General features: G+C 50.8%; 2 protein-coding genes across 6 annotated transcripts in view; one reads left to right on the forward strand and one right to left on the reverse strand.

Moving 5' to 3' along the window:
• Positions 1–10,555, reverse strand: part of ZNF341 (zinc finger protein 341) — a 23,975-nt gene extending 13,420 nt beyond the window's left edge. Inside the window, exons 1-7 of one of the 4 annotated variants that reach the window (XM_075517405.1) lie at positions 7,891–9,187; positions 7,558–7,670; positions 5,557–5,667; positions 4,264–4,451; positions 2,988–3,140; positions 2,055–2,294; positions 685–877 (exon numbers count right to left, since the gene is read on the reverse strand). In XM_075517405.1, coding sequence (XP_075373520.1) covers positions 685–877; positions 2,055–2,294; positions 2,988–3,140; positions 4,264–4,451; positions 5,557–5,667; positions 7,558–7,670; positions 7,891–7,991 — 1,099 coding nt within the window. In that variant the 5' untranslated portion in view covers positions 7,992–9,187. Of the gene's footprint in view, positions 1–684; positions 878–2,054; positions 2,295–2,987; positions 3,141–4,263; positions 4,452–5,556; positions 5,668–6,769; positions 7,534–7,557; positions 7,671–7,890; positions 9,188–10,078 lie in introns of those variants that run through there. The other 3 variants (XM_075517406.1, XM_075517407.1, XM_075517408.1) reach the window with 3 other exon arrangements.
• Positions 10,542–18,552, forward strand: PXMP4 (peroxisomal membrane protein 4). 2 transcript variants are annotated; one of them, XM_075517411.1, is made up of 5 exons: positions 10,542–10,885; positions 11,305–11,367; positions 11,997–12,195; positions 13,166–13,276; positions 15,270–18,552. In XM_075517411.1, exons 1-5 carry the CDS (start codon positions 10,692–10,694, stop codon positions 15,369–15,371), a joined length of 669 nt encoding a protein of 222 aa, XP_075373526.1. In that variant the 5' UTR covers positions 10,542–10,691; the 3' UTR covers positions 15,372–18,552. The 2 variants fall into 2 exon arrangements, with proteins under 2 accessions (XP_075373526.1, XP_075373525.1); XM_075517410.1 differs by having other exon boundaries at positions 10,559–10,885; positions 13,166–18,552.
• Positions 18,553–20,156: the final 1,604 nt, after the last annotated feature.

A 20,156-nucleotide genomic window follows, 5' to 3' on the forward strand; every position in this document is an offset into this window, starting at 1 on the left:
TCACACCTCTGCAAATAACATTAAACCCTAGCATCTGTATGGGTGTAACTCCAACCTTCCTGGGGAGGAAGGCCACGTGGCTTTCCTCCACCTCTCACCTGGGACCTCCCCCGTCACTCAGCTAGGTGTGCCTGTATCACACCAGCAACGGGCAGGCTCAGCCAGTGAGGATCTGATGCTCCTCCATCCTGTAATGGGGCATGCCCCTGTCCTGCCTCACCTCGGGACAGGCGTGTTTTCTTCACAGGCATCGAAACACACGGCAGGGGGCCCTTGAGAAGAGAGTCTTCAGGGCCAGGCCACATCTAGCCCACTGGCCTTGCAGCTGGGCAGTCTTCCTTGGGTTAAAACGGGCCAAGCTCTAACACCTTACTTTGCAGGATCTCCCCGTTTCAGGTGTGATCCAGTAAGCATGTAGTTGCAGAGATTCAGCACAAGCTTGCCCATGCAGTAGCACACTGACAGTCTTTTCACGTGCACTCAGAGGTGACAGACAAGAAGCACATCCACACTTTCACCTGCTCTTGACAGCTTTGTGCAGGGCATCTTGTTCCTCCTCCGGAGCTGCATGCACAGCCAGTGCCACCCCACTACCCCCCGAGAGCCCATGGCTTGACAGTCCACTACGGGATAAGCACGCTGGCCTACAGGTTAGTGCAGGGCAAACGCTATAAGGACACTTACCTTCCTGCAGCCCGCTCTCGTTTTTGCAGCGCCGACTTTTGGCAGCAGAGGTGGAATCGAAACCAACCACATTGCCTCCTGCACTGGTCAAAGGTGTGGGAGTGCTGGTGCTCTTGGACTTGAACCCCTGCTTCCCAGGACTGTACACAGGAGGAGAAGGGTACACAGGACTTTCCACACACTGGCTCGGTACCTGCAAGAGTGCAATTTATCAGAGGAAACAGGTTTGCTACACAGAGTCATACTGTGCCCTAACCTCCATCTCCAGCAACACTTGCCACACCTGGCTGAGTTTTCTGCCTCCTGCCAAACTGGATCGAATTTCCAGTTCACCAGTCCAACAACGTGTCTCTAACTAAAACATAACACCCGGCACAGTGTGAAACTCTCTCGCTGAACATCACAAAGTACCCAGGAGTTATTACAGCAGGAACAGGACAGCAAACAAACACTACGAAGGAGCCATCTAATCCCTCATCTATGTCTTATGCCTAGAAGACTTTCTCATCCCTCTGGAGCAGGTTACCAGAACGATCAGCACTGACCCTGTGGGTTCACACCACCCTTGAAGGCAGGGATCTCCAGGCCCTGCTGCCTGCCCTGGCAGGACTGCAGAAGGGAAGGAAAGCACAAGAAAACTCCAGGTGGCAAAGCACAGTTGTTTACATCAGCACCAATATTAGAAAAGGACGCTTAGAGAAAAAGACAGAGGCATTAGTCTGGGGTGACATGGTTTGAGGGCATTTCTGTTGCCCACCCTGATAAATTAACACAGAGCACTGAGTATCCAACATCCCCGTCCATTTCTGACCACTCACACTTCCAGGTCAGATGCCAGCTACAAAGATAAGGCCGACAAACCTCTGTTACACCCAGTAGTTTCCGTTGTGAATGGCAATGGAACATGGAGGCTGTGAACAGCTGACCCACCGGTAAATCCACCCCTGCCTGTGCCTTTCTTTTTAAGAGAAGCTGCCTGGTCAAGCTTGCTTATTGATATTCAGATTAAATTTTTCTCTCCACTTAAGCCTGCAGCGCACAGGGTGCTGCTCTGCACCCCTCTGGGAGCTAAGTCCCCTCACCTCAGCTCCCTCTCACTCCCAACACCTGCAGGTATCTCTTAAGCACAGCAGACATTCAGGTCTCCTAGGCCCATGCCAGCCAAGCCCTCTTAACCGTTGTTCTTGTTCTCAGAATCCCTGTCATCTTGCCGTCATCCTTCTGTTCAGTACCTTCTCCCAGAGGAAATAATCATTGTCAAATAACCTAACACATCTTCCCAGACTCTACTTCCGCATTGCCAGTCCAGACAACTGCTGAGCAGCCCTGCTTGTTAGAAGAGGCCCAGGAGAACAGAGCCCTGGCCTTACCTCCATGGGCGGATAGGGCTGCATCCCCAGCGTCTGGATCTCCACCGCGCTGTTTGCTGCCATAGGAGCAGGCGCATTGTACACTTCGACCACCCCGCTGCCGCCGGCGCTGGGCTGCCCCGGAGCCCCCATGCTCGGGGGGGGAGGCGGTGGAGGCTGAGGAGGGGGGGGCGGTGGGGGAGGCGGAGGAGGGGGGGGCTGGGAGAGGTAGCCAGCCCCAGCGTGCATACTCAAGCTGCTCTAAAACCAGAACAGAGAGAGACAGACAGACAAGATGTTGAAAATGCAGCAGCGATGAGTTGGAGGGACTGCTCCCTCACACATGTTCCCAATCCCAATTCAAAACAGCACCTGCAGGAACAGCGACGATGTCTTGACACAATGCAGCACTGTCCAACTGCCAGGTTGGACCAGACTGTGCTGGCTTGCAGAGGGTTGGCATGACCTGCCAGTAGAGATTGCCTCCTCCAAAACCCAAGTGCTCAGGCCCCACTGCTTTTTTTGCTTTGTTTTTAAAGCTTTTAATCCTTCTGGTTACAAAGAACGTTTTCACAGCATGGAAAGTATATACTGCCTGGCCGGCCCCAGGGAGAGCCCGAAACAACCATCCCAGGAGGAGAGGGATCCATGGAGCAAACTGGCAAAGGCTCTGGAAGCCAACCATTATACAGGGGCTCAAGAAAAAGCTGGAGAGACCACGTTACAAAGATTTGGACATCCAGCAACAAGGACACCAGGAGGGAGCAGGCCCTGGAGCTATCCTGTCATTTATTCATCACTCCTTCCTGAACCCGGCTGTCATGTTGGGAAGGTGCCCAGGATTCAGCATCGAAGCAAACTAGCTCTAGAGTCTGATCGACCGACAGGACTCTCCTGCTGTGCAAAGCATGGCCCCACGCAGCGGGATTCCCCGGGCCCACAGGTGCCCCTTACCTGCGCCGGGGACTGCACCGTCGGCATGGGCTGATCCAAGGATGTAAAAGCAGACATGGCCGACATCAGCACCTCATCGCTGACTAAGATGTTCCCCTGCACCAGGGTCTGGATCAAAGGTGATGGGGGAACGGTGATGTACGTAGAAATTTGCTGAAAGAAAATGATGCATTGTTGACCAGCAACAGGACAAAACAATATACAAAAAATGATGACACTGCTTTTTACTGAACCTCAGAGTCTCTGCTTTCACAGCCTCTGGTGAGCCACAGTAATTATCTACAGCTTCCTGCTGAGTTCATGGTAGTTTCTAGCTGTAACAATAAGGCAGCTCCAGAAACGTTCCTCAGAAAAGGAGGTAAAAAATATCACAGTGGCTCAGGAAAGTGGCCACTGGCTACAATTCAAATCAGGGGTTATTAAACAAGATCTGCAGGACAAACTGGTCACAGACAAGTTCAGGCCTGTCCTGGGTGCTTCCCCCAGCTAGGGAAGGTGGAGAACTGAGGGAGGCTGCTCTGGCTGCAGAGGGTGAACGTCAGGTTCATGTCTTCGGACTGGAGTCAGATTATAGGAGGGGAGGCAGGCTGTCCCATTTGCTGGGTGGAAACAACTTGTATTTGCAGCCCTGGGCAGCACCATCCACTGGCACTAAGTTAACTTTAAAAAAACAGTTGGTTTGAAAGCACTTCGGAAACCATCACAACTGCAGGCACAGTACATGTCATGCACAAGGGATTGACTCCTGAGAAGTCTGCTGGGAAGGAGAGTTACTCCAGAGAGGATATTCCCTTAACGCTCATCACACCACATTATGTGGGCTTAGCTGCAGGAGACTGAGAAGAGGATGCAGGAATGAGGCTGCCAGACATTGCCCTCCTCTTCTGCCCACGAGCCAGACCACGGCCCAGGGGACAGTGAGAGCCATTCCACCCTGAGCACCACACAGTGTGCACCCAGGCACGTGGCCAGCCTACCAGGCTGTGACATTGGAGCTCTCCAGTAGAACCGAAGTCTGGCTGTAGCACAGACACAATATGAAACCCCTCCTGTCTTGAAAAAAGAGCTATCAGACACTTGTGCTGAAGGACACCTCACTGCAGAGGGCCAGGCAGCTTTAACCGTGAGGTCAGAAGCCAAGAGGACCACAACTGAGCTTCCCAGAGAAGAGGTCAGTCATGAGGCACCGCTGGATCTAAAAGCATGACCCAGAGGTTCCCCCCACTCACAAAACCACAGCAACAGAGCAGTAGAGCCTCTGCCCGCAGCATGGTACCTGCCGGCTGGCGCTTGGAGCCTGCTGCACCGATGTGATGGAGGGGGTGTACACACTGTTGGTGGCCAGCGAGACCGTGGAGAGCGAAGGGGCATTTCCCTGGCACTGCTCTCTCTTGTGGGTCATGAAGGCAGGCAGCGAGTTGAACTGCTTCTTACACTTCCCACAGAGGAACACGTCTTCGTCATCTGCAATTAAGAGGACCAGGTCACTGCTGCAGGCTTTCTTCTGCATTCCCCAGGGCTACACCTAACAACCACAGCCGTAGGAAAACAGACACCTTTTGGATCTTAGCACCTCAAGGACATCATCGTCAGGAGAGATCAGCTGCAAAGGCCAAACTGGCCCTCCTCCTCAATCCCAAGCTCTCCCTTAAAGCCAACTGATGCAATTGAGCCCATCTCAGCCCTGCTCCCATACACGAAACCCACCATCTCCCTGTGACAAAACAAATCCCATTGTCAGTCTTCTCATCCCAAAGACATGAACAACCAACCCAGCCTTGCTCCTGTAGCACCCTCTGCTTTTAGTCAAAACAGCTTCTTCCAAAGCACCTGCGTTATGCCGGCTGAGGCAGGTTTTATTACTCAGGTTGCACAAAGGAAGAGAAGTAACTTGGATCAGGGCACAGAGTCAATGGCAGCTTGTGTCCAAAAGGCACCCCCCCGCCCCCAGACTGCTGATCTTTGGCAGCTCTGCCTCACGTTAGAAGCAGAAAGACAACCCAGTTACCATGTCCTAGACGAAATGTGCAGCGTTAGCAAACCACACAAGCACACACCATTTTGTACTCAATCCAGTTGGATTCACGAGGCTGTACCTCCTGTCCGATTCACAGACTGAAGCAGAAGGTTTCTGGGGACACAGACTATAACCCCTCCAGGGGATAACTCGGTATCCACCCAGCGAGTGCTGGTCGAGCACCAGTTTCCACATTCAATCACACAGATGAGATACTCAATGACTGGAGTAGTCGTACATCCCCAGAGGATAAGGAATGGCTCATTAAATAAAAAATGTGAACAGTAACAAGACTAGTGGCAGGGAGAGCGACTGCTCCCCCCTTTCGTGCCCCTGTTGTAAATGTGTGGTCCAGTCTATTGCCATGACCAACTCACTTGGGCACTTGCCCCCTTCCTCCTGCTCTGCCTAGTCCTGCCGAGGGCTCACAACGCTTGTAGCAGTGCCCTACACCTACAGCCGTTCTGCCAACTGTTCTGACAGTCACGAGAGTACGCTGTAGGAAGAGACCTGCAGTCCCTGCCCCTCTCTCTCGGTGCTACCAGGACTCACCCATCGACTGGATGGCGGTGGAGGAGTTGACATTTTGAGCAGATGGATCTGTCACGCCTCCTTGACCATCCAGTAAGGACTGCACAGCCAGCACTGTCTGATTATCCATTCCTGAAAGGAGACACAAGCATGGATGGTAAATTGAGCACGGCCTGAACATGGAGCGCTCGGGCACTAGGAGCTCACGAGTCATGGAGGGAAGCCACTTGCTGGCTGCTGCTGTCTTCTCCTGCAGAGCCACTCTCACCTTCTCATCCCCCTCTACTCCACAGGATTAACTACCGTACTAAAGCAACACCCCCACCTGCCTCCGCACACTCCTTCGATACAAAGAGAAGAAAGGGAAGAAGGGCAAGGAAAGCCGAATGAGGACTTGGTTTCAGGCATTTGCTGCAGAGAGGAAGGATGCTTACAAACAGTGGGTATGAAAAGAGCATTTGGGATATCACAGGCCAGACGGGGCAGCAGCCTGCGTGGATCTCTCTGGGGACCCAGTGTGATAAAGCACAGACAAGCCGCTGAGCTCACCGAAGACAAAATCTTTGGTGTACAGCAACTCTGTTTCAGCAGCAGTGTTAGAAATGCCTCCCTGTTTTCAAGATTAGCATTCCCAGATCTGATCAGACACAGAGCTATGAACTGCAGAGGATTTAGATACAGCTTTAAGAAGGAAATATTAAATGTAGGGTCCTGGGAGAGCTGCTTTGGGGGGAACCTGCTCGGCCACCAGCTGCCACGCCAGTCCTGGGACATGCAAGAGAGCTGGACTGTGGCTCCCTCCACTCCCAGCGCCGTGCTCCTCTGTGGGCACCTCTCACGCAAGAGCTGCCGGTTGCTCTCTCTCATTTCCATTTCCCTCAGGATTCCACAAGAGCACACACTCCCAGACAGATTTGTTGTCAGAATTGGTGCACTTCGTTTGGCACAAATATTTTTCACTACAGCTAAAACGTTCTAAAAATATTCCAGATAAATACAGAGGATGGGGACTGCTCATCTAGGGACACAACCTGGCCAGTAGCACGTGACCGGTGGATTAAGCCCAACACACTCTTTCTTTTTAGAAATCAGATGTAAAGACCTATAGAACAATCTGATTATGGAAAAAAATAGCAAAAAGGGGTGATTTTTACGCACCACTCCTCCCTACCATTCCTTTATGGCAAAGAACCCACGAATAAAATAAATGGCATGCCAGAGTTGTATGTTATACCTTGTGGATTAAGGGAGAAGAGAAAGGTGGGGGGTTCTTAGGTTGCTTTTCACTTTTCTTCAAGATCTTTGCAAAACAAAACTGTAAAGCTCTGAACTCAGAATTACGTGCCACAGTAAAATCTATTGGTCTGATCATTTCCAAGCAGTGAGGTGAGGACAGTTCCTGATGAGAGCTTGCTCTGCAAACAGCAGCAGGAAGGATAGTGAAAGGCTGTAACAGATCACAGCATAAAAGAACAGCGCAGCAGAAGCAACCACCTCATCTTCCCATTGCAAGTTCCTCTTGTCATTTTAAAATTTCTCCTGGACAACTGGGACGTTATGTTCCCGATGGGAAGCACCCATATAATCCATGGCATTTTAAAGACACTCTAAATACTCATTTCTCCTGTATCTCCAGTGTGAAGCAAGTAACACTAAGACTCTGTGAACACCTTTTTCATCAATCACCTTTCACCAAGAAGAGGTTGCAAATGCTGCACGTGCCCTTGGGAGAGAGGAGAGCACCGCTCTCCAGCTGCTGGGGAGCGGAGGGCACAAGCACCTACTGGAAAGCAGCAGATCACACTACTTCACACACTACCATAAAAGTACCACCAAGCCTATGGGAACCCTTTCACATAAATCCCATGGAGGCACAGCAAAGCTGCAGGTCCAGTTCTGCAAGCCTTTGCTCGAGCAGAGAGCTGCAACCAGCCCCGCAGGACAGCCCTGCCAGCAGAACGCCGCTGGAGCACTCCTGGGTGGATCTTCTCATATTGACTGAAGCCCTGCTTTAAAGTATACCTCCTCTTCTACAAATAACCTCCTGATCAACGGCAAAGGCAGCACTGCAGGCTCTTGTTGGCACATCTGATCCAGAGAGTGAAACGGAGCAGCCATTCTTCAGCAGAAGTAAGCTAGCAGGACACAAAAGAAAAAGGGGGATCAAAAATTCAGGTTTAGTATATTATGGGGATAATTAAGAACAGCTTGCATCAAGAATGCCACTCTTGATGTGCCGGGCACCAGACAACTGGGTTTCCTTCTGGCACGTAGCCAGATCTTCCAAGTGAAAAAGCCAGAGAGATGATTGCCTCGATCCCGCTAGCAGAAGGAAGCTGGAGGAGAAGCCAAGACCTGAAGACAGGCGACAACAATGCAGCAGCATTGTCAGTGTTGCATTCAGCCTTCTGCCGGAGAAAAGTGGCCCAGGACAACAGAAATATGTTGTTCTTCATTCATTTGGCAATTCACGCAAATGCCCACAGAGTTCCTGCAGTTTCACAAGGTAAATGCAGAACGCCACACTTAACACAGAGGGAAATCACCAAGTTCAAGGTTTAGTAACCCATGAAGACAAGCAGGCAGAGTTACTTGGTTACACCGATGCCGTTCACGGCCGTCCACGGACTCCAGGAGAAAGCTCTGGATCGATCCTGCACTGATTACAGCCAGCACCAGTCTGTAGGACGTTCTTCACAGTCATGAAACAAAAAAAAAAAAAGCCATCTCTTCTCTCCTGGTGGCAGCAGACTTTCCCCACAGCCTGACAAAAACAAGGCGATCTGGGGAAGCCAGGATAAAAGTACAAGACTACTGATTTGTGCTTGTTCTTTCTCTTTTGAATTTCTCTCAGTTTAGAGAGGGAAGCAAGTCTCACCCAGGTGCTACTTTTCCCTCATGCCCTGACTTTCATGCATTGAGTCTTTTTTTCTGCTGACACGAGCACCAGGTGATGGGTGAAGATGCACCTCTGCCCCACAGCACCCGCTGAGGACACGGCTGCTCTCAGCACCACACACGAACTCCAAGTCACCATCTAATCGAATCAACAAAACAAAACAAACAAGCTCAGCTACTAAAAGCTGCCAATTATTGTGGGTTTAAACAAAAACCCCACGCTTTTTTCTTAATTGGCTCAAATGTTTGGCTCTACTGAATTCTGCGAGGAAACCCACACAATGAGGAGCTGATTGCAAAGAGGAAATAGGGAACCTGATGATACACAGAGTGCTGTCAAATGCACCAAGTAACCTGACAAAATAGAGAGAACATTTTTTCTTTGGTCTTCTTTCTGCCGCTGTGATCACAGGTGCTGTTTGCAAAGCACAGGGCAACGACCCCTATGGAAGGCCTTTCAGTTAGCGGCGTCCCCCCATGTAACGGAAAATATGTGTGTAATCCAATTTCAGAAATAAATGCCTTGTGAAATAGTTTTTCTCCAAACGGGCTGACCCTGAGCTCAGTGTCAGACTGCCGCAGCTTAGCACGTCCAGGAGTCCCCCTCGGATGGCACCTGCCTGTCACACACAGTGTCCCAACGCTACACCGAGACCAACGCCAGCGCGACCCGTTCGCCCGCACGGCGGACAGGAGCCGGGCAGTGCCCTGCCTGCGCCGGAAAGCACGGACCCCCCGCACTAACACACACACGCGGGGGCCAGCACCCACCCGGGGACCATCCCCGGGGCAGGCGGGGAGCGCGGCACATCGCTGGGGCCCGCAGCGTGAGCCCTGGGGTGCGGGGAGGATGGGGGAGCCCAGCACGCAGGGCACGAGGGTGCCCCGCTGCACGGTGGTGTCCCGGCTGCTGGGCACGGGGACAGGGAGCGAGGGGAGGGCGAGGGGCACACGAGGGGCACACGGGGCTGCCCCGGGGACCGGCGATTCCGTTTACCGGGCACGGAGACGGGGGCGATGGGAGTGCCCCAACGCGCAGGGCACAGGAGCAGGGAGGCGATGGGGTGCCCCGGGGTGGGGGGCACAGGGGCAGGGAGGCGATGGGGTGCCCCGGGGTGGGGGGCTCAGGGGCCCGGAGGCGACGGGGTGCCCCGGGGCGCCGGGCTAACGGGGGCTGCCCGGTGCACAGGGCACTGGGATGGGCGGCGCGGGGATGCCTCGACGCGCAGGGAGGGGGGGGCGGGGTGCCGCGGGGCACAGGGCCGGGGGCGGGAGGTGACAGGGGCGCCCGAGGGAACCGGGGACGGCGAGGCGAGCCCCGGGCTGCCGGCGGGAGATGCCCGCCGCCGCGCCGCCCCGCCCCCGCCGCACGGGGCCGCTCGCGCCGCCCGCCTGCCCCGGGGCCGCGCCGGTGCGCGCCGCCGCCGTGGGGGGAGTGAAGGGGGAGCGGGGCGCGGCCCCGCGGTGCCGGGAGCCCCCCGCGCCGCGCCAGGCCTCGCGGGGCGGACCCGCCGCGGCCCCTCGTCCCGCGCGGCGGCGGCGGCGGCGCGGTGCGGCGACGCCGGGCGGGGGGAGCGAGGAGAGGTGCATCCCCCGCTGTCGGCCCGGCGCGGCCCGGCTGGGCCCGGCGCGGCGGCCCCGTTACCTTCCAGCGCCTCGAAGATCGCCTGCGCCATCTTGGAGCCGGGGCGGCCGCGACCCGCCAGCCGGAGCGGGCACCGGGAGCAGCGCCGCCGCCCGCCGCCAGGGGGCGCCCGCCGCCCGCGACGGCGCCCGGAGGGGGCGGGGGGGCGGCCCGGGGGCTGGGCCGCTGCGTCGGGCAGCGACCGCCCGGCGTGCGCGCAGGACCGGGCGGGGCTCTCACGTTTAACTGGGGCCGCGGCGGAGCGGCGCCTCTAGCAGCGCCCCGGGAGTCTGCGAAGGCCAGGCCCCGCCGAGAAGGGCGAGAACCGCCCGGCGACTGCACCTGCCCTGCTCGGGCTCCCGGCGCGGCGCCTGCGAGGGCCCGCGGAGCCCCCGCCCCGCGCCTCTGCCGCGGGAGCGCCGCGCCCCCGGCCCCATGACCCGGGCCGAGCCGGGCCGCCCCGCGGGGCCGACACAGCGGCGAACGCTGCCCCGCGGCCGGCCTCAGCGAGAGGGGATGGGCGGGGCGCTCCGCGCACCTCCCATTGGCTGCGGGACAGACACTCCCCACCAATGAGCGGTTAAGGTGGTGCCGCCTATTAGCCAAGAGCGCCGATGGACAGCCGGGAGAGCCTATGCGCGCTTCGGGCGGGGCCCCGCCCCCGGAAGCGTGCGCGCTGCCGGCAGCCGCCGGTCCGGGCGGGAGGTGCGCCATGGCCGGCAGCGGGGACGCGCTCCGCGCCCTGCTCCGCGCCGCCAACGCCCTCCTGCAGCAGCGCCGCTACCGCGCCGCGCTCGCCGTCCTCAAGGGCTTCCGCAACGGGGCCGTGTGAGTGCGGCGGGGGCGGCTGAGGGGAGGGAGGGGTGGCGGACCCGGTGTGGAGGGGGAGATCTCGGTTCTCTCGGGGCCCAGTCGCCCCGAGGGCCGCGGGAGGGCCGCCGTGTGCCCTCCTGTCCTGTAAGGAGGCCGGGGCTGTTGTGGTAGAGGTTCAGGAGAGGCGTTTCCGTCTCCCTCGCCGATAAGCGGGGTTTTAATGGTTTTCGGGGTCCCAGTTGGGCCTGGCTTGTTGGGGTGCACGTTCTCTTAAGCCTGTGGCCTGGGCTCCTTCTGCTTTGGTGTGTGTGCTGCTGACTTAAAAGTAAGATGTAGTTGCTTAAGTAGCATCTTTTGGCTGTCAGTAGAATAGAAATACAATCGTTTGATAGCATAATACAAAAAAAGTCTGAAATATCTATTCACTTTTGCAGTTATGGAGCAAAAATTCGTGCCCCACATGCTCTGGTGATGACTTTCCTGTTCAAGAGTGGAAGGTACGAACCCTAGTTCTGTGTTTCTGTTACTGCTTAGAATGCTTTCATTCAAGCACTCACTCTTTCATGTTTCCAGAGGGCTTAGAAAGCAGAAAGATACATGAGCCGTGGTTATAGCCCGTTGTTCTGACAGCTACACAGGACAACTCATATGCACACACATACACAAGTATGTATATTTATACATGTTTATGGGGGTCAACCACTTGTGTGGTGGTTGACGAGAACCAGTGGGCAGAAGAGAAATTAGCAGATGCAAACAGCAGCACTCTGCTCTCTGTTCAAATAAGGGAAGCCAAGCTATAGCAGTGCAGGTTGTGGCTTTCCCTGCTTATGCCAGAGGTTTGCACTTAAGCAAAAAATAAAAAATAATGGGGAAAAAAAAAAGCTCCTTGACTATTCATAGACTGTGGGCTGTGCTCTTGTCTAATTCTAAGTAGAGCTGTTGAATGTATTCTGAGGAGTGAGCCAGAGGTGAAGGGATTGGTCCTTCCTCACAAATTAGATGTTCTGTGGGGTGCCTGAGCTATCAGTCTGGGTGGGCAGGCCAGAGGGGCATAGTGTCCAGGCTGAGTGACTGTAGTGGTACTGCCTTTTTGCTCTTCTAATTGTCTGTTTCTTTTCTTCAGTTTAAGAGAGAAATTGAAATCGATTGCTAAGGCTACGTACATTCATTCCCGGAACTTGGCGTATTTTGTGTTCACCTACAAGGGGCTGATGGCGTTGCAGTCCCAACTACAGGGGAAAAAAATTCCATTTCATTCTTTCTTTGCAGCCTGCATTGGAGGTTGGCTAGTGTTCGGTGAGAACAATCCCATCAACAGCCAGGTAAATGCGTCTGTTGAAAGTTTCCTTGACAAAAAAACCAACAGGTGGATGATCGTGTGCCAGGAAGTGGTTGGTATAGCCTGGCGTGTTTCTGGTGGTTCTTACCGTATAGTGGTGGTGTTCTATCGTATTTCTCTTTGCACAAGTTCTGGTTTTGGCTGCGCTGCACTCAAATCCTAGAGGTGGTTGTGTGCCTCGGTGAATGGCGTGTGCCGTTTGAGAGCTAAAAGACCAGGTTTACCACTGGAGCTGCAGCTGTATACCTAGAAAGACAGGCAGGCAGTCACGCAATCCAAAGCCGTTGGGTTACCCCACCTGTCACCTGAGCTGTGGTAGCCGACGGCGTATGCTCCTAGTCTGCCCGCTTGCAGGGCTAAACACTGTAGCTTGAACGCTGTGGGTGTAGAGCACAGTCGGTTACTGAGCTACACTTAACTAAACTGGGTAAACTGACAAAAGCCGCTCAAGGGAAGTTTGTTTGTTAACACTTAATCACAGATTAATCAGTCATTAAAACACACAGATGCAGATTAATCAAAAGTCTTTTACTTATGCAGTCCCCTGCAAGAGCATACCTTCAGTCTGGTTTTAGGATGCATCCAGTCTACCGAGTTTGCATCGGCTTGGCAGACTCGCAGGGCTGCTCCGTGACTATTCTATCAGCAGCAGCATCTGAGGTAGCATTAACTGAGCAAAGTTGTGCAACTGCAAAGGTATGTTGCATCAAGTGTAACTTGCTGATTACTAAATTAGAGCACCAGCAGAGAAGCATGACTTTGAGGACATAGGGAAGACACAAATGTCTCCAGTTACAAAGACTGATATGTGAACCTGCAGCCTGTTTGCTGTCAAGCTGAGTAGATTGTTTCCGCTCCTCTTGCGTGGCTTATCGCTTCTAAATTACTTAACCTGGCTAGTATATTTGGTCAGGTTATTTACCTAATGCTCTTTGGGTTTTCTCTTCATGCAGATCATTATGTACCTGCTGTCTCGTATCCTGTTCGGCTTGTCTCGCCTGGCAGTGGAAAAGGGCTACGTCCCACAGCCAAAGCAGGATCCCTTTCCGCTTGTCGCTGCTCTGGTATGGGGGACAGTTCTCTGGCTCTTTGAATACCACCGACAAACCCTGCAGCCTTCTCTGCAGTCCTCCATGACCTACCTGTATGATGATAGTGATGTATGGCATGACATTTCGGACTTTCTCATTTATAACAAAAGGACAGACAGCAAGTAGGTGGTTCATTGTAAAACACCTTGGAATGGGATGGTACCTTCCAGCTGCTAAGGGAAAAGGTTATTCCGTTGCTCTTGATTGGTCATTTTTTTAAATTAACATCTATCAAGCACAGCTGCTTCTTGTGTCCTGGCCAAAATGTTCTGATTAGTCTTCTCTTGGCTCTTTTTAAAGCATGTAAATACCCCACAGAAACTTGTTGCAGTCCTCAGGGAGAGTAAAATGCCTTGGGAATCTTCAGTTAAAATAAGTCTTTTTTTAAAAGAGGCCTTATTTTCCCTACAAGTACCTGTGTTTATTTTTTAAAGAAACTAAATATACTTATAAAATGACAGCCTGACAGTAAGTGGGGAGTGTGCCTAATCATGAAAAGAATGTTCTAGGGATTGTCTGAATGTCGCAAGACAGAAGCGTTTATCTGTGCTGCTGTGCTCACTGTAGTGTGATGAGAGTGGGGGACCTGTTCAGGTCTGAAAGCAGCAACATAATTTCTTGATTTCTGTGGATGACTGGAAGTCTTAGTTTAAACTATTACAGGGACAGTTGTGTGCTCCTTAAGAGAGTTTCTCTGCAGTTTTCCCTCAGGGAGATAATAAGGTGTTTGAGAATAAAACTGTCAAGATTTTTCTGGTACGAGCCTGGTAAATCTGGCTCAGAAGTACTATTTTTGCTTGGTTTCTTTCATGCACTTGGGCTGAATTTGTCCCTCTGCAGAGTGCACTAATTAATACCCTGTAGTTATTTTAAACTTATTTGTAAAGTTTTTAAAAGCTGCTTGAACTAAATACCAAAACCAGTTACGCAACTTAGATTCCTTTGAAAACAGGCCGAGGTGCATTGCACGCCCTCAGATATCACACTGGGTACTTCATACGTAGAAGCAAGCAACACTTGTAACAAGCACTTTTATTTCGGTGGAAGATAAGCACGTGGTTTCTCTTAGGTCCAGAAGCTACCCTCCACAGCAGTGGCATGTGTTAGCTGTAATCAAGCTTGAATGTACCTGTAGTTTGTGCAGGCTTGTTGCTGAGCCAGGTTGAGGCCACAGATGAATATACAAGTGAATCTTCCTCTTAAAAACACACTGCTGAGCCCCAGAAACAGTGCAGTACACACTGGGCTTTAACAGAAGATCAACTAGATAGCTGAGAGAGAAGATAAACTGCTTTAAAATTAGTAAAATTGAACTGTTAATAGTACAAAGCACTTACACTGCCGTATAACACTATATCATTCACTTAATGATGTACATTAAAATAATTCCTGACAGACTGGTTTTATGTGGTGATACCGCAAGAGAGTCATTAAGCACCCTGTGCTAACCGTTCCCTTTTGTCTCAATCAGGACTATTTTATTTGCTCCTTTTATACCTCTCCTTTAAAAAAGGTTAGTTCTCCCCGTACCCATCTGCTTTTCCATCGTGACCTGACCTTGTTATTTCATAATCCCACTGATGCTGTTCTTCATCGTCTTTTGCAGTCTCTTTACACTCCAGGCTCTAGCAGTTTGTCATATTTAATGGTATGGCCAAAACAATACATTTAAGTTCAGGCAGCTTCTGAGTAGAAAAAAATTCTTGATTTCTTCTTAAGTCATTTTTCCTTGTCCTCCTAAGCTCTTTTATTACTATTATGCATCTTCTGAGTGCTGGTTTGCTCTTCATTTTTCCATTCTCTGTGTCAGCAAGAGGGAGAGTTAAATGTTCCCCTCCCCATAGTCTGTCTGGTGCTGTGATGTTTGGGATTGAATCGCATCCCGAGTGTCTTGGGTCGAGTAGGAGTAGTGTCTTCTAGCTCTCGAACTGAATCTAATGCTGAATCTTACTGCATTCACTGTGAGATCTTACAGTATAGAGGCGGAAGCTTCTTTGTGCTCATCCCATGCAAATCCATGATGTACTCATCTTTGGTGCCCAAAAGACAAGATACTGCTTTGCCATAACAACTGTCCCAGGTACCTTCAACTTTTAACGTCACCTGCTATTACAGTCTGTACTGGATACTTGAATTTGAACACCAACCAGTATTTAATCAGATAGACCCCAGGAAAGCTATAGAAGTTAAGAATTGGTTTTGATTCTTTGTAGTTAAATATTTTATTTGGTGTATATAAGCTTAAAGATTCAAGTACAGAAGAAATACTGAAGCTACAGGTGAGGTCTGATTTCTTTATAAACACTGTGTCTTTATTTGCACCACTACTGGATATCTGAAGCAGCGCGAGTGCAGCACTCTGGTTTTATGTCAGAAGCCTCAATATTGTTCCAAATAAGAATGTTAATTTTCTGCTAATATTGCTGAATTCCTGCAAGCTTTGATAGGATTTCAGGACACCCTGAAATCCTGGGTGTCCTGACAGCCAGGCTTGAGAATTTCTCCCTAGAACTATTAGACTTGCAATAGTTTGCTAGACCCTGACCGTGTATAATTATTGTAGCAAAAGATGGTGCAGGCTGGTTATGTGAGCTGTGTGTCTATAAGAAGTTTTTAACCTTTTTAATTTATAGCTGGCTTTCCTTGCTCTGAGAAAGGCTTGTGATTCCCTTAGAGGCAAAATCATTTTCTTCTGCTAGTAGTTCTGCCACTGCAACCATATGGCTGCTTGTGAAGCACTTCTCTGGCCATGTGAAGGAAAAGTGACCTGTCCTGCCCTTTTTATGCTACCGTAGTATCTCTGTCCTCTCTAGATGGCAAAAACAAGCCAATAGCGAGTTTCTAGTATCAACCTGGCAGCAGTGGCCATCAGTCGTCCTTGGTTCAAACCGCCCTTTTTCTCTTGGGAATCTATCGCCAACCTCACTTTCAAAGCAAATTGTGCCTGAGCCTCAAACCATCTGTACTTCTGATCCAGGAACCAGCTGCCGTCCTGGAAGACAAACTGCAGCTCATCCCAGGAGCGGGTCCCGTACAGCAGCAGCCATTAGCCGAGCATTTGCGGACGGTTGGTTTTCCTGCTGCGCTGGGGCAGGACGTTAAGCTGCAAGTCACTGCTTTCCCCAGGGAAGTAATTGGAACAGTTCTTTAACGGCATTAGTCCGCATTGCTGTTTCTGTGACCAGATAGCTGGGGATGAACCCCTTATGCTACCGAGGTGTTGGAACAATGCGGGCGTGTAGTAAGGAAGTGAACTAGAAGTAATTTGTCTGAGTCAGACTTTTCAGATACATAAGTTACACTCCCTGCCCTCCCCCAGTGTATTGTGTTGGGAATTGAGTCCCCTGTTTGTGTTTCTTTTTTATTAGCATTAAAACCAAAAGAAATAAAGAGACAGTTGGGAAGCCACCTGCGAATCGGCCAAATGCTTAAGAATCACAAAGAAGTGCCATTTTCTCCCCCCAGCCCCGATTGGCTTTGAATTTTAAGATGGACATGGTTTTGTTTGTCTGCATCAACTTCATTTTACCTTGTTATTTCTTCCTGGGCACCTGACTGAGATGCTGAGTGTCTCTGAAGAGGAGCAGAGTGTCTCAATGGTTAGCTCAGTTTGTCAAAAATTAGGATTTCTGGATAAAATTGAAGTGTTCATTTTAAAATGATGCTTCTCCTTTAGATTTTAAACCTCTTTTAGAGGCAGTTTTAAAGGTTAATGAATCAAACTGATCAAAAGTTTTCAGCACACCTTGAATAGCAGGCTGACTATACTGAGCTATTAATCATTTATTTTATGAAGGAACAAAGCAAGCTGAGGGTTATTTACTGCCGCTGCATGCTGCCCTGGCATACCCACTGTGCTTCACTTCTCTTTGGAGGACAACTTGTATGCCAGTGCTGGCTGTCAGGATTGCTGAAGAAGCATTTCCGGGACACTTACATTATTTAACAAAGGTGAAAATTAAATGGGTGCATGACATTTGGTTTAGGTGAGGTTTTCTGTACTGTGTTTGATCCTTTCAGTTAAGGGGTGGATATTTCTGAAAGAAGAGCTTGTGCTTGTCCAATTAGTGCCACAGGGAAGTGCTTTACGGAGGAGGCTGCGGCTGCTATAAGGTGTGAACCTGTGTTTGCAGCGTGACAGCGTGCTGTGTCCCAGCCACTGTCCGTGTGTCTGGGCAATAACCACCCCTGTGGATAGCTGGGTCAGGAGGGAGAGGCTGCAGAAGAGCTTTGATATTGGTGCTGTGAGACTTTCTTGCCCTGGTAGAGTAGTTCAAGCTCTGCTTTATACCATGCTGGGTGGGGGTAGAAGTGCAGGGATGGTCTCTGGCTGCTGAAGTAGAGCAAACCCAGGTGTCCTTGGGGACCCCCTGTGACTGCAGAGGGTCCCCTGTGCACGCTAAGCTCTGCAGCCAGCTGGGAGCCGTCGTGGATAGCTGGTGCTAGTGGAGTAACCAGAACCCCGTGCAGATAGCCTCACACAGGAGAAACTGCTGTGACTCAAACGCAGTTTCATTGCGTCAGCACAAATCCGACCTTTGGATAATACCCCGAGCCGCATGCTGTTTCCTATTTGTCAGGTTGTGTTTGTCTTCCTGGATTATGCCAACCTGAGCAGAACATGTTCAGTTTTCTGATGATGGTTTTGAAATCCAGCAGATGAGGGAGGAGAGAAAATAAGGTGTAATGCTATCCAGCGTAATGTCTGTCTGCCACTGTTAATATTTTAGGGGTGCTAATCTTTAATTTTCAACCTATGTGTTCATACCAGATTGTTGGAGGAAGTAACTTTTTTTCTTTACGTGGAAGAATTTTCAACTGTCTCATTTCCTTGTGAGACTGGTGATGAGGAGCAGGAAAAACAAATTAAATGCTCTATAATACAAGTATTATTACCTCTGCTTTTGGTATATATTTTGTGTTCATAATTGCTGTGTAATTGCTGTGTAATCCAGGCCCTGATTTTCTGACAGCGTAGAATAAAGTTAAGAACATAAACTCAGGTAACTTGCATTTACACTGATCAGAATGCTTGTAGGAATATCTGGTTTTGGTTGTAAAATGTGTGAAAGAGGGGGCAGTGGGTTGTTGAAGTAGCTCTGTCCACTATGAATCGACTTCTTGTGCAGTTGGTGTAGTACATCAAGACTTTCTGCCAAACTCATTTGCGGATTATTTCTGTATAATCACTCTTTGAATATTATAATACTGTGCTTTAATAATAATAAAAACTTAATTTTTTGTTGTTTTTTTACTGTCGTCATTATTAAGCTAAAATATATGAAGTAATGCTTAATTATTGCATGTTACTAGTCCTATACGTAGAGGAGTCATGCATGGAGTGCGTTTTTGGCATCGGTTGTGCCCTCGTGTTACCAGCTTGGAGGCAACAGCCAGTGCTACTTTGACCACACCATCAGATTTAACTACTGCAACACTGGCTAGCTCGGGTAAGGATCCTAGCTGCAAAGACAAACTGGCGTAGCTGTCATCCTTTTATTTTTTGTTTTTTAAGCATGAACTTTCCTATGCCGTAGCTGTTTGGATCGCTTAGCGTGGCCATATCTTCAGACCAAGTGAGTCAAACTGGGGCTAGGCTGGGAGGGTCATAGCACGTACAAACTGGACACACTCAAACTCAGTGTAAATGGGAAAGAGCGTGAGCGGCTCTTGCATTGCGGCTAGCAAAGAGCCCATCTGTCCCGTTGGGTGTTCCTGGGGTGACGTGGTTACAGGGCAGACTGGTGCCTTGCAGTCTGCTGGGAACACACGCGAGTGGTTGCAGAGAGCGTACAACTCTTCGAAGAGAAGTCAGCTGGAGGAAGCTCTGTGGGTGACTGCCCCGCTCACGTGTGGAGTCCTGGCTTCAGTCTGTGCGCCTGGTCCTCGCCCAAATACTCCTCTTTAGGGCAGACAGCTTGTGGCAGGACCGTCTGCCAGAGCAGGGCACAGGTACAAGGCACTGGACACGAATCTGAACCTGCTTTGCCCATTAGCTGAACAAAATAAGGATGTATACAAATAGTTAGACAAAATAAGGGATGTATATAGATTATTTTGCTGCCTCTTCCAAGCTAAGAGCTACAGAGAGAATATGCTGTAGAGGTCACAGCTGTGGTAGTGGAGATAAAGCAGTCCCTGTGTGAGGAGCTTCCTACGGCACGGGCAGGTAAGGGAGGTCCTGATCCCAAGCAGAAGAAGGTCCCTCTGCAAGGGGAGTGCTGAGTAGCTGTAAGACAAAACCTCTTGCTTTGTAGCTGCTGTAATACTGGTGTGTCTAGCCTGGGCCCATGAAAAGCCAAATTAACACCTCCAAACTGATGTCAGTCCTATCTTAGTTTTTTCCCCTCTTAAAGCATCATACTGTACCTGAGCCCTTCTTCCATTCCAAGTGAAGCTCTGAGTGAGCTACAGGTTTTGCTCTGACACTTTACCTGCCTTCTGGGTTCACAGTGCCAATGACCATGCTCTGAACCTGCTAGGAAGTGAATGTGGACTGGCTAGAGTTACTAAGTCTTGGTAAAAGCTAAAGCACAGAAGGCAACATCAAGGGGCTTATTCCCGAATGTACTCCCCGACAACTCCCAGGCTATTTGCACAACGTACCGCTGTGCAAGGAGAGAAACACTCAGCCTCTCCATTCCTACCTTGAGTGAAGGAAGTCGAAGAGCCTCGTCAAATGGAGTGGCTTTTAGCAACTGGTGTGGGAAGCAGGCATTTGTACTGCTCTGTCTTACAGAGGCTGCAACAAGATTGCCCTGTTTGGGTGTGAAGAGCAGAGCCGGGGGCGAGCGGGCTCTGTGCCCCTGTCGCTTCTACTGAAAGACTCTACGGATTGATTGGAGCTTTAATA

Source organism: Mycteria americana, chromosome 14, assembly GCF_035582795.1.
Source record: "Mycteria americana isolate JAX WOST 10 ecotype Jacksonville Zoo and Gardens chromosome 14, USCA_MyAme_1.0, whole genome shotgun sequence".
Taxonomy (NCBI): Eukaryota; Metazoa; Chordata; class Aves; order Ciconiiformes; family Ciconiidae; genus Mycteria; species Mycteria americana.

Bases quoted from the DNA above. Each gene is read 5' to 3' on its own strand.
- PXMP4 (XM_075517410.1), top strand. From the start codon at position 10,692: ATGCGCGCTTCGGGCGGGGCCCCGCCCCCGGAAGCGTGCGCGCTGCCG. The intron at 10,886-11,304 runs GTGAGTGCGGCG...TCACTTTTGCAG, and splicing joins GGCTTCCGCAACGGGGCCGT to TTATGGAGCAAAAATTCGTG. The intron at 12,196-13,165 runs GTAAATGCGTCT...CTCTTCATGCAG, and splicing joins ACAATCCCATCAACAGCCAG to ATCATTATGTACCTGCTGTC.